The following is a 13,781-nucleotide window of genomic DNA, read 5'->3' as shown; positions in this document are numbered from 1 at the left end:
TTATCAAAAATAAATTATTACATTACATTTACAAGCCAATTCACATTTATAACAAACTATTACGAGAAAATACGGAAGAGGATTGGGGCCACATGTGATTTTTTCTTTTAATTCTGAGATTAAAATTATTATTCTGAGAATAAAGTCATAATTCAGATTTTAATCTCATAAAAAACGTGTGGCCCTAATCCTGTTCCGTATAAATAATTGGGCTTTAGTTTTATAAAATAGTACTTTAAAGAGTAATGTTGTATTTTGAATGCAAGCGGGCTTTTAATTTGATGACCGCAATATGTAGCATTTCCCTAGTTTTAGTACTTCCGGTTCAAATCGCTGTTACAAAACACGGGGTAGTAGGGTTCTGTAAACTGACCGCTACCCTTCAGATATTTTCAACCTGGTCGTTTGACACTTTTACTGGCTTCAATGACAACAGCAGTGATCATTGCTGCGGTCGTCGGCGGAGGTGTGCTGCTTATCATGCGTCGAATATTTCCCCGGCAGAAAGCTGTGGAGCTTCTCCGCTATCATGCTGACATGATGCGGGGGAAAACGGTGGTCGTAACCGGTGCCAACTGCGGTATAGGAAAGGCAGTGGCCGGGGAGTTGGTGAAACTCCAGGCACGGGTGATCATGGCGTGTCGGGATCGGGAAAGCGCAGAACAAGCTGCCCGAGATATCAGAAAAGAAGCTGGACCAAATACTGGTGAAGTCATCGTTAAACACTTGGACCTGGCGTCGCTTTCATCGGTCCGGGAATTTTGTGAAGTAATTAATAAGGTAAGTGTTAACTTCAAATTAGTCAAGTCAACATCTCAGCAATTCGGGAAAGCATAATAGCATTGTGCAGGGCTTGGGAGTTGGTTTAGTGCTGTTCCTGTATTGTCAAGGACAATGGCCCTTTATTGTCTGGTTCAGTTATTTCTATAGCTCTCAGCACAAAGTTAAACAGATGATGCGTTGTCCATGGTACTGAAATATATACAAGGCACCCACTCTCCGAGCTTAAAATTAGTAGTATAATTTAAGCAATTAAAAGTATAATTACTTAAACGCATATATACTACATTTACAGCAATTCTACATTAACCTTTAGGATAATAGGTTATGCATGCAATGGAATGTGTTTAACCTAGCGGTGGTCATCTAAAATGCAAACCAATCTACTAGTGTTTTTTGTTCTCCCTTAAATGGAACCACTGGATGCCATTTTAAAATAAATACACTCTCTGGCCCAATCAGGAGGAGTCAAAGATAGACGTGCTCATCAACAACGCAGGCGTCTACCAATGTCCCTACACCAAAACGGTGGAGGGCTTCGAGATGCAGTTCGGCGTCAACCACCTGGGCCACTTCCTGCTCACCCACCTCCTGCTGGACCGGCTGAAGGCGGCAGAGGCCGGCCGTGTGGTGGTAGTCTCCTCCAAGCTCTACAAGTACGGTCACATCAACTTTGACGACCCCAACAGCGAGCGCGGCTACGACAAGGCCTTCTGCTACAGCCAGAGCAAGCTTGCCAACCTGCTGTTCTGCATGGAGCTGTCCCGCCGGCTGGGCGCGGCCTCTGGGGTCACGGTGAACGCGGTGAGCCCCGGCATCGTGAGGACCAGGCTGGGGAGGCACATCCACATCCCCCTGCTGGCCAGGCCCCTCTTCTACCTGGCCGTGCTGGCCTTCTTCAGGAACGCGCTGCAAGGGGCTCAGACCCTGCTGTACCTGGCCTGCTCCCCACTGGTGGAGGGCGTGTCGGGGAAGTACTTTGCAGACTGCGCGGAGGACACGCTGCTGGATAAAGCCACGGACGTGCAGGCGGCCAAGAGGCTGTGGGAGATGAGCGAGAGAATGGTGGGACTGACGGAATGAGGTGGAAGGCAATTAGATTGAAGACATTGAAGGCTTGTTTTTGTGGTTTGTTTTCAAGGTTCTAAGTGGAACGGTGGTGTGAATCCTATTTGACAGTTACATACTCTTTGGTCGGGGGTTGAATATCATCCAGCCGTGACATCTTCTCTTTTCTGTGGGGTTAAATAAGTTTAATAAGATCTGTATCCATCCATACATAGATATGTGATACAGGGTTTTGAATTGTGTGAATGAGTGTTCTCCAATCCTCCATGTAGTTTAAACATCGGTAATAACTTTGACTTCATTAATGCTCTGTATAGAGATGTAACTTGGCTGCAGGGAAACGCACCCTTTCTAGCATAGTTGCTACTGCGATGTCAAGACTTGAGTCTTGGGTGCCATCTGCTGGACTTTAACTGAAAACCTTCCACTTTGTCAACCAACGGCTAATCGTCTCGAAATTAACAATTCAATCACACATATCCTTTGAAGCAATTTCTGACACCTGTTGTGGGTATAATTTGTATGCATCATGTTGTGTACGTCTGTACATCCTTTCAACTTTCTGGAATTGTTTTGAAGTGTAAATGCTTGAATCTCTAATCTGCAGTAGGCCTATATAGTGTCAAACGCCAAGCATTTAGCTTTTCCCAAGGAACGTGTTACGTTTGATCTAAGAGGCTGCTGTGATTATTGATGAGTAATAATATTATGAAGGTGACTTAAGTCAGGTCGGTATTTCCTTTTATATATTTAGATATATTTATGTGTATCCTATTTTGTATAACTAACACCGCTGGAGAGATGGCTGGCTAAAACTATTACCTTGCTGACTTGAATCTCCCCTACACAATAAAGCAATATATCAAAATTACAGTTTTCATTGTATTTGCAGACTTACTAAATATTCAGACATTATGATTTCAAATGTCTCTTTATAATAGTGTATATTCTGTATAGATGTATTTGTGCATATATATCACTTTATTTTGAGAATTTCAGATTTTCATTTTTAATAAGGCTACCAGTTTCCTGAATAGTAATTATCTTATTATTCCTCGGTTCAACACAAAAATAGATGTTACCTCCTGCCTCCATGATGCTGCATAGAAGGAACACATCCACTAACCTGTGTTTCAGTAGAGTAGGCCTGATAAGGCTACTCCAAAAAAGTGTGGTTTATTTTTAAGTGGCACTGTATCCACCGAACAAGCTCGCTAATGAGCTATACCATGGTCCTTGGGTTATGAAATAACTATTCAATCGTGTGTGTCTGTCTTATTTAGAGCGCATATTTAAAGTGTCCACTTTAAATCAACATTATAACAATCACACCACATTGAACAGAAAACAATGGGCACGCATCAGGGAGTTTGTCGAACGAAAACAAATCTCTGGATAATTGGTTGCCCAAGATCAACCGTTATATATATGCCTACAGTACACACACACACACACATACACACACACACACACACACACACACACACACACACACACACACATTACTTCATTAAAACGAATTCCCTCATGAATGTTCACAAGATACAAAACTGATACTTCAGTCCCTTGAGTTTGTTTGGTTAACGTTTGTTCAAATCCTTTTTTTTTTTTCAAAGACCAATTGATCATTTTCCGGCTTTTCCAATACTGCTGAACGCATCACTATATCGATTCGCACAACAAAATAATAGAATGATAATAACAAAAAAAAAAGGCAGGGAAAGGATGACATTGAAGAAAAAAGTAACACATGGTGCCATACCAGAAACGATCACACCGAGAGACGAGGAGAAGCCTTCCGCCCATGACTCAATCGGGAACTCCAGTGATCATGAATCACGATCAACCCGTCGCCTTCGCGGACATAAAGAAACAATTGGGATCAGCAGGCGTCGTACTTCATAGGATTGAAAAGCAGCGCCTCAGAGGGGTTGCAAGCAAGCGTCTTGTCTCCACAAGTCCCCTGTCACCCGCTCCACTACTTCCATTTAACCGAGTCGCTTATCCCTTTCTTATAAAGACAGCATTTAATATGGACTGATTAATGAAACGTACTGTTTACTATTGCATAATGGATTATCATATTCAACAATGAAAAGTTTATTTTATTCTCTCATCATTTTGTTCATTCGTGCGTGTCAATGTGTCAGAACATGGCTTGAAGCAAAACATCCAAGCAGTGCCTCTTGGGTTAATTTGTGCTTTATTATGGCAACAAAACAACAGAAATATAGATACATGCATTGTTGTCATAGAAACAGGGTTGCAGTGGCTTCATTAGGGATGTGGGCAATCCAAATTTGAGGTAGAATGGGAATAGGAAACGGTAATCTCTGGGATATATAGCAAACATTACATTAACCAAAAAGAAGTATACTTCTCCAAAATGTCCATTAATAATAAAATGATACATCAATCCATACCTTGTAATTTAATCCAGGAACGAAGAAAGAAAAAGGAAAAAATGTACACTCATTTTTCAGAATTCATATCTCTAGATCTTTACGTGGCTGACACAATTCCAGTCTACTTAAAAAATAATGAACTGAAACCAATCGTGTGTGCTGTGTTGGCGTAAAATATCTTTCTCATACTTCTCTCTCGCCACTGGCTGGTTGGCAGTTTCTTGTCGAAATGTATGTACATGTTCTGCGTTTCTCAAAAAACTACCATATTCAGTTGGTTGTTTATGGCATGTTAACAACATACATACAAAAAATATCACTCCATTATAAGAATTTGAATACCGCCATTTCTGTTTTTTACATTTGAACTTCAAACACATTTACGTTCTTAAAAGACGTCCATCTTCAATCGCTTGTCGCTTAGATTTGGAATGGAATGAAAGCAGTTGTCTTCCATTGTTTTACATCCAAAGCCCTGTATCAGTGAGCCAGGATTACTATACGCTCATGATACTGCAATATAACTCCTTATTCCCAGGCACCCTGATACTTAAAAAAACAACATTCTGGTCACGATCACGCTGTTAGCGGCTGGGCTAACACATGCCAAGTCGCGTCCAGTATACCAATGATCAATTATAACAAAACAAAACCAAGAACGCTGAGTCTCTTTCAGTTCAGAAGAGTCCCGTACAACTGGGCCTTGGTCAGACTGTCTTTCCTGGAGAGCCCCAGGGTACCAAATGTTTGGCTGTAAGGGGGAGGGGTCGGGGGAGGCGGGGGGGACGTCTGGCTCCCCTGCGGCGGGAGGTTGTGCTGCATCTCGGCCTGGTAGTGCTGCAGCTCGGCCGCCTGCATCTCCAGCGTGGCCCCCCGGTTCAGGGACTCGCTGGAGCTGTTGGGGCTGGCCGGGGCGTACTCCTCCCCGGCCCCGACGGCCCCCGCCCCGGCCACGCTGCCCTCCAGGTCCTTGGAGCTCCCTGAGTGGTAGAGGCTGTTCTCCGACTCCTGGCTGTCTTCCTTGGCGCGGTACAGGTGGGCCTGCGCGCTGTGGCACTGCCGGCCCATCATCACCACGGGGCCGCGCTCCGAGCTGGGGCTGCCGCCGCCGCCGCCGCCGCCGCCCCACACCGAGTCGGCGGCCCCCTGGTGGGGGTAGTAGTCGGCCCCCTCCTGGAAGCTGCTGTACAGCGGGCCCAGGCGGATCTTGGAGGGCCGCACCGAGAAGTGCTGCTCGGAGAAGCTGTAGGGGGAGGCGCGGCCGGGGCTGCGGTACGCGGCGGCGCTCAGGTCCTCCACGCTCAGCTGCCGCCACCGGCCGATCAGCTCCTCCTCCTCCTCCTCCTCCTCCTCCTCCTCCTCCTCCTCGCCCGGGGCCAGGGCGCTGCCGCGGCGGCTGTCCCCGTAGGCCACGCTGGGGGAGGAGGAGGGCGGAAGCGGCTCGTAGGGCTCGCTGAAGCAGGAGGACATGGTGCGGCTGTACACGGGCGAGCTGCCGTTCTGGTGGTGTTGGTGGTGCGGGTGCTGGTGGTGGCTCAGCTCCGCCTGCTGGAAGGGGTGGGCGCCGACGGAGAAGCCCCCGGGGCTGTCCCGCTCCCAGGACGAGTTGCTCTTGCGCTCGTAGTCCCCGGCGTCCCTCCACTCCATGTAGAGGGAGTGGTGGTGGGGGGAGGACCCCCCGCTGCTGGGCGGGCCCTCGCCCTTCTCCTCCGAGCCCGGCCCGCTGAAACTGGAGTAGGTGCTGGAGCCCGGGAACTTCCCCCCAAAGTGCTCCTGGGAGAAGCCGGGCCTCAGGGCCACGGGGGCCTCCTCTGGGTTGCTGTCCATGGAGTTCTGGGGCCCGTAGAGCAGCTTCCTCTGGCCGTGGAGGTCCATGCTGGGCCTCCGCTCCCGGTGCCGCTCGTCCGGGCAGTACAGGGCCGTGTCGCTGCTGTACAGGTCAGTTTTGTAGGCCGCGCGGAGGCCGAAGCCCAGGCCCAGCACTTGGCCGGAGCGGGGGCGGTCCACCCTGCCCAAGGTGTCCATGAGGAAGCCATGCTCCTGGGGTGGCGGGCTAGGCGAGTGGGAGGCCTGGCTGCTGCTGCAGGCCTCGTCGGCCTTCTCCAGCGCCTCGGCGATGACGGAGCCGGGGACGGAGTCGGCGTAGGAGGGGTGGCCGAGGGAGGACTCCTCCAGGTGTAGCGTGACGCGCTGCTGAAGGTCTGCAGGCAGCTGGGAGGAGAGGGCACAGGTAGAGCACAATGAGCAGGAGAGCAGTGGCTAAAGGGGGAAAGGAACCCCAAAACCTGTCGGTGTTCAAGACAACCCCGTAATGAAACGCATCCCTCTGGGTAGAACATCTAAACGTGTCTAAACGGATTTGACAGCTTGACATGATCATTTTCCCCGCCGGTAGCTCTATAGCTGTCTCCCCCGTCCATTCTGTCACCGTCTCCAAAATTGTATCATGTTTTTTTTCCATCTTGCATCCTTTTTTTTGCATCTTTGCAAAATTGTTAGTACGAGTTAACGGCTGAATTTCATCATGCATTATGGAAAGGAGTGGGACAATGGTGTGTGATCTGTCACTGTATCAGCATAGCTGTGTGGTAATCCTGCTGGGCTCCAGGAATGATGTACAAGGTTTGTGCCACTTGGAACAGATTCAGCAGCGTTTCTGCTCTAATGCACTGCTGGATAATGGAAATCTATATGCATACTCAGCAGATTGCATATATAATATAATACAATACATATATATATATATATATATTTTTTATATAGCCTGGCATGAAGAGACATTATGCCATACCTAAACACTGTTATTCATGTATTAATTAATGAATGATTCTGTTATATATAGCAATACATTCATTCATTTATCAAGCTGTTTTGTTGGTCTTGTATTTATTGCAGAGTGTAAATTGTGTGCTATCGATTCTTGGGGTGCAATCAATAAAGCAGTGACATTTTAACATTGCAAAAATAAAAAAATAAAAAAACCTGCATTAAAACCCACACAGTGATTGTGATCACTGTGCCAAACTCCATAGTTCAGGACTGAGGGGAGTAGTAAATCCAGACATTTCCTTTCCAGTCCATACCTCCTCAACGATAGCCCTCTGCATGTACCGTCCTCTGTGTCTGCTTCTCCATAGCAACAAGCTTTAGGCCAACTGCAGCACAGCCAACATGGATCTAGCCGGCTGGCAAGGAGATGCAAGCTAATTATAACTTTGGAGAAACGGGAGCCATGCCAATTTCTGGGACACTGAATGGATAATTATTCATAATAATTTACAACTTTGAACACGCTAAACGCCAGGCGATGGCTGTCCACACATTTTACAGCGCGCCTATTGTTTCACATGTGAGCAAAATGAGCCTTCATGTGCTGCTCAGATATTGAAGCCCATAATTAAACACCCACTTCTTACGTGTTAATACGTTGGAGGGTGACATATAAAACGCACAAATCAAACAACATGAAATGTGCTTCAGGGTCCAAGCAGCAGTGCATTCGTAGCATCGGTAACATTCATTGATTTACTTTCAGGTAACACTCTATAAATACGTTCAGTCTTAGGCATGTGTAAGACTATGATTAATGATGACCTAATCATTAACAAAACATTAATTCACTTTTGCAGATGATTAATAAGGGCTATGTTAAAGGGAAACTATTTCACCACCAGGTGTGATGTCGATGCCATGTCAAAATCGTCTCTCTAGTGAAATCCCAATTGGCCACCACCATCTATGGTGGATAGATCAGCCGATCAATAGGTACAGGCGACTTGATAGGCTTGTAGGCTGAGCACTTATTAATCATCTACCGATCTATATTTATGATTTGCTTACGATTTGTTCATTGTTAACTAAAGGCTTATAATGACTTATTACTGACAGTTATTATAAAATGTCCCCCACTTTCATGTGTCTCCCTAGGGCCCACTGTTGTTGGACAAACAGAGAGCACATAAGGAACATACCACATGCATCCTCTTTGTGTTACATAATGCCACGGCATGCATATGCATATGCATATGCTCGGCTCGGCCCACTCTGCTGCTGTGCTCTGCTGCCGATTTCGGCACTGGGCTTTCAGCTTTCAAGAGCTTTGCATCGCCATCGATCGCATCGCCGCTCACATTGATATTTCCAGTCAGCCATTCGGGCAAAAAGTGGACCTCCATTCTTTGAGAGTGTATGGACCCGGACCCAGATTACAAATCTGCTGTTGTCACGCGGACGAGGCCCAGAGCTGAACCAGCACAAGCAGTGCCAACAAACTGGTGATAAAACTGGCGCTACGTGCACACATACAGTGTATGCGTGCACACGCACACACATATCAATGCGTGTGTGACATGGTTGAGTATAATGTGCAGTTGTATTTGTGTTGCATTTGTTTATTTGCATATGTATATTTGTATATTTGTTGATGTGTATATTTTTGTATTAATATATTTGTATCTCACACGTGGAACGGTGTCACAGCGTGCTTAGCGGGGTAACACAGCCGCAGCTCATAACACTAATTAAGCCAGTGGCCCAATACAGAATACCGGAGCCCTTGTAGAGTTTAATGAAACAAAAGACTGTGAGTCATGTTACAGGATACACCTGTGGTTAGCCTGCCAATAACGTGTGTGTGTGTGTGTGTGTGTGTGTGTGTGTGTGTGTGTGTGTGTGTGTGTGTGTGTGTGTGTGTGTGTGTGTGTGTGTGTGTGTGTGTGTGTGTGTGTGTGTGTGCTATTCAATTACATGAGTATCAATCTCTTCACAATCAAAAAATTATTTTACGACGCTTGTTATGATTCAGTGCTGTTGACTAAAGAAATAAAAAGTTATATTAAAGGTCAGACTTCCTGGCAGAAAATTGCCCGCACCTTCTGAGGCTTTATTGTGGGAATATACGGTTTCATGACCCTGGGACCAGAAGAATCTGCGAGCCCATGTTTTATCGGCTCTGCTAAATGTGTCTGGCTGCCCTCCCGTTCAGACAGATTCCCAGCAGACCTGGCCCGGGTCTGGCCAATCACAACAGTTAAACTGTTATATGGCACGTTTGATACGATGACTGTACAGAGGAGTGCCTTATGGGAGCACTGTATATACATAAACAGATGGTTCATAGCTCTGATTAGTTCTGGTCTATCCAGTTTGGCCCCAAGGGATTTTGGTCTGCGCCTATTGATTACAGCCCTTGGAAATCGAAAATTAACTGAGGGGTGCCAGACTAAAAGGCATTGGGGAATGGGTCAAGCGATGTCAGGCTAATGGTTTTAGGTTGTTTTGTACAAACTGGGTTGGACACCAAACATACAGCTTTCGCCCTACCTAAAGATGAAGGACTCTCTCCAAGGCAAAGACCCCTTGAATTATAATGTCTATAAATCATTTTACAGTACTTTGTGATAAAATGTATATATTTTAACTAATGTCCAGTGAGTAATGCAGATAGAATATTTCCAATGCCGATATCCAATTGTGTCTCAAGGTTTTAGAAAAAAGCAAGATCTTTTTTTAAAAAAAAATCGAAATAAATAAAATGCTATCACGCATGCTAATAACACAGAGGGTTTGCGATAACAACTCACTTACTGTGGAGGAGTAACTCAGAGGGCTTGACCGGGTACTTGCCAGTATGGTGTTGTGTGAGGGCTTACCTCAGAGAGCTGGGCCCGGTACACCGCCTTGTTACACTGGAGCAGTTGGGCGGCCAGGTTGCAGTCCTTCCTGTACAGCTCCTGAGGAAGCACAGGAATGTGTCAGGCGGCTGTGGCCTGGTCACTTATCGTGGAGGAATGTATAGAGCATGTCATGGATGTCATGTATTGGATTATGACCAGGGGAGGTTTTCGCTTCCCTTCCACATCCTATGATTAAAATATTGTAGTACGTTTATAGTGTGTGTGCGTGTGTGTGTGTGTGTGTGTGTGTGTGTGTGTGTGTGTGTGTGTGTGTGTGTGTGTGTGTGAATATACATAGTATAACATAATAGTATAAAATAAAATTATAATGAAAATATCAGTAATATCACAACCATTAACACAACAACTTGACATTGGGAAATGGCCTCTTTATGGACGGCTGTCAATCAGGAAGTACTTTGAATGTTTTTTAAAAAGCCGTGACATTTGCATAATAACAACACATTGTTTGCTGATTGAAAGGATTTCAACCTAGAAGAGAATACAAATAACAACGATTCACTAAAAAGTCTTTGCTTTTCTCTTAAACGATATCATGGAGCCAAAGGTTTGTCTAGCCATGTGGAAGACTGCGCAATGAGTGCAGCACGGGGAGAGTGCGCACAGGTAAGCAATCCAATCATTTAAATTGTCTCGAATGAAATAACATGACCAAATTATGGAAAATTATAGCAATTTAGCATTTTTAAAACAGTGACATTAAATCGTAAAGTCGCTGCTGCAGACAAATGAACCAATAGGTGTCACAAAAAGTCTGAGCACGCTGAGACAGTGAACGCTCACGTTATCCTCCTGCAGCTTCTCTATGGTGAGCTTGGCCTCGATCAGGTGATTGTTGAGGACGATGATCTCCCTGCTCAGAGCCCGCTTCTCATCGTCGTGGTGCTGGGTCTGCCGGGAGGGGGGGGGGGGGGGGGGGGGCTTAGTTGCCAAAGTATCCACTTTTCTGGCGCTTCACTACTTAATGAGTTTTCGGTGTCTTGAGAAGCACTTTACGAATGCCGTGATTGAATTATGAAATATTTATTGAAATGCATCACGCCGGGAATTGGTTGAAAGCGTGCAAACCACAGTGTGGAAATATGACAATGCTTTTTGTTGTTGCACACACACTCATTACTGTTTATTAGAGTAATAGCTTGTGATGAAATGAGAGATAAATAGTGTTGCCAAACTAATGAGCCAATATGAATGCAACGCTTGAAAAATGACAAACAAACTAACTTCCATTCTATGAAGGGAACGCACTCAGCTATACCCGCAAACACTGAACAAATAATCAAGGCTATTAGCGCCAGCTATAAATGAAATAACCTGATGCCTAATAAGTTGCCTAAGAATGCGAACATTAGCAACGGTGTTCGTTCAAGACACTAAGCTTTTTGAACCTCTTTCAGGCCTTAAACCTCTACCGAGGTTTTGCAAAAGGTTACAGACCAATCATCAGTGACTGCACAGAAACAAACGCATTTGCCAATCTGGCTGTGCAACGTTTGTCTCTGCTGTAATGACAATGTGCTGACGCTGTTATGGTGGTTGAAGCTTCACGGGCAAACCCATTCAGCACTGGCCCATAATGAATGCAACTTCAACCTATTCAACGCCATGATGAATCAATAGTACACGACAAAGGAGCTGTTAAAGTTTCTCTTAACGCAGCAATAACTTATTTTCTCACATGAGTCTGCGTGACCTCCAATTCCTCCTCGCTATTGACCCCTGGGTCCTAACACTCAGCTGTCATAGTCTTTTATCTCCCAAACTAGTGGCCCTCATTATAGATTAAGCCTGTCTCTTTGGGCGGGAAATGCACATCGTTAATGGTGGTTGAACGATGATCCTCTGCTACCTGGTTCATTTTATCTCCAGCGCGAAGACAAACGTCTTATGCTACTGCTAAGATGTCAGCAGGAGGGTGTCCAATTAAAATAAGCCAGAATTAATTACTGATAAACATTTCAGCTCCCGATGCGTTCCTATGTAGGTAAAACCACTATGTTAACAGCATGGTTTGCATGAATTTTCTCAACTTTGTTTTTTGTACAGGAAGGGACACATAAGCCAGGGACACGTAAGTGCATTGCCATGAGCAATGCACTACAAACAAGTGTGCTGACCACTTACATTTCTGTGAATCTTTTCCTCCAGATCTTGATTGATCCTCTGCAATGCTGAGTAGCTGCTCTGTATTCTACAGGCGACAAAGCACAGTGTTGCTGTGGAACCAATAACACTCCTCGCTCACTGCTGGCACGCACAGCCGCCCACGCACATGTACACGAACATACACACACACGCACACACACACACACACACACACACACACACACACACACACACACATGCACACACACACACACACACACACACACACACAAACACACACACACATACAGATACAGATATGCATTAAGATGAAGCAGGGTATACAGGGTAGGACTGGCACTCTCACACACACACACACCGGACCTCAACTTTATTGAAACGCTGAACAACTATAATGAGCTTATGTTCCCTCATCTCACACGGCTGCAGTTACAGATTCATCAGAGCGGTCTGCTCTGTGTGGTGAGGGAAGTCAGGTGAAACACAGTGTATTAATTCCTATTAGGTTAGGTAACGTGTTGACCACATAGCCAAACGCTCCATCAGAAATCGTGTACTCCTCCCACACAAGAATAATCAGTATTAGGCCCATACCAATCCTCCTAATTGCTTTGTTTCAATATATTGACAGCTGAGGGGCAGTGAAGAAAGAGAACAATTATTGTAACACTAATTCTTTGTGCGTGCATGGCTGTGTGACAGAACTGAACAGAACGCAGCTTTAATCAAACTTTCAAGCTAGTCTTGCGCCTTCACACCTCCTACACTTTCCCATCACTTGCACTCTCTCAAGAGGGGAGCTTTTATACAAACAATAAGAATGAAACAACTACAAAATTGAACAACTACAAATTACGGTCAGTATTACTAAAATTGTACAGCTCATTCATATAAGCCTTTCAGAAACCAACAAACAGATCGATTCCTACAGCAATCTAGTTTAAATGTAGCATTGTACCCATGCAGCCCAATTAAAGCTGAAACTAAACAACCCAAAAAACACCTCCGCCCACTCTGTTCCCTCCCGCCCTACATGTCTCCCCCACTGAGGAGTGCTCACTTGTGATTGACAGGCAAGATGAATTCCCTAAACAAATCAGGGCAGAGATGCCCTAAATGGTCTGAAATGTGCCGAGAGCACTCCACTCACGAATAGAAACTAATTACACTGAAACTAGCTCATGAATCGTACCTATCACCTTTCAATTTATAGTTTTCTTCAATACTCTGTTGAATTGTTCTCAACCTTGTTTTCGTAAGTCACTTCGTCAGTTCCCCCGCAAGAACTGACAGAGCAGCACCCCCTCACCCTACCTGATCGAGAATCACCCCCTCACGCTACCTGACCCCCACCCTACCTGACCCCCACCCTCCCTGACGGAGCAGCGTCCCCACCCTACCTAACCCCCACCCTCCCTGACGGAGCAGCGCCCCCCTCCTACCCGACCCCCACCCTCCCTGACGGAGCCCCCCTCCTACCTGACCCCCACCCTCCCTGACGGAGCCCCCCTCCTACCCGACCCCAACCCTCCCTGACGGAGCAGCGCCCCCCTCCTACCCGACCCCCACCCTCCCTGACGGAGCCCCCCTCCTACCCGACCCCCACCCTCCCTGACGGAGCCCCCCTCCTACCCGACCCCAACCCTCCCTGACGGAGCCCCCCTCCTACCCGACCCCCACCCTCCCTGACGGTGCCCCCCTCCTACCCGACCCCCACCCTACCTGC

At 46.2% G+C, this 13,781-nt stretch overlaps 2 protein-coding genes across 2 annotated transcripts in view; one reads left to right on the top strand and one right to left on the bottom strand.

Moving 5' to 3' along the window:
- The first annotated feature begins 345 nt into the window (after positions 1 to 345).
- Positions 346 to 2,684, top strand: rdh14b (retinol dehydrogenase 14b). The gene is made up of 2 exons (XM_079753255.1): positions 346 to 780; positions 1,243 to 2,684. Exons 1-2 carry the CDS (start codon positions 427 to 429, stop codon positions 1,861 to 1,863), a joined length of 975 nt encoding a protein of 324 aa, XP_079609381.1. The 5' UTR covers positions 346 to 426; the 3' UTR covers positions 1,864 to 2,684.
- A 2,241-nt stretch (positions 2,685 to 4,925) lies between these two features.
- The window catches only part of LOC307087920 (brain-enriched guanylate kinase-associated protein), a gene marked incomplete at both ends in the record, with an annotated part of 11,459 nt that continues 2,603 nt past the window's right edge, over positions 4,926 to 13,781 (bottom strand). Inside the window, 5 exons of the mRNA XM_079753614.1 lie at positions 4,926 to 6,464; positions 9,905 to 9,985; positions 10,733 to 10,840; positions 12,074 to 12,140; positions 13,778 to 13,781. The exon at positions 13,778 to 13,781 is cut by the window's right edge and continues 158 nt beyond it. Coding sequence (XP_079609740.1) covers positions 4,926 to 6,464; positions 9,905 to 9,985; positions 10,733 to 10,840; positions 12,074 to 12,140; positions 13,778 to 13,781 — 1,799 coding nt within the window. The remainder of the gene's footprint in view (positions 6,465 to 9,904; positions 9,986 to 10,732; positions 10,841 to 12,073; positions 12,141 to 13,777) is intronic.

The sequence above is a fragment of the Pollachius pollachius genome (assembly GCF_949987615.1).
Source record: "Pollachius pollachius genome assembly, chromosome: 16".
Taxonomy (NCBI): domain Eukaryota; kingdom Metazoa; phylum Chordata; class Actinopteri; order Gadiformes; family Gadidae; genus Pollachius; species Pollachius pollachius.
Note: the sequence above shows the minus strand (reverse complement) of the source record. Positions and strands in the feature narration are given on the sequence as shown.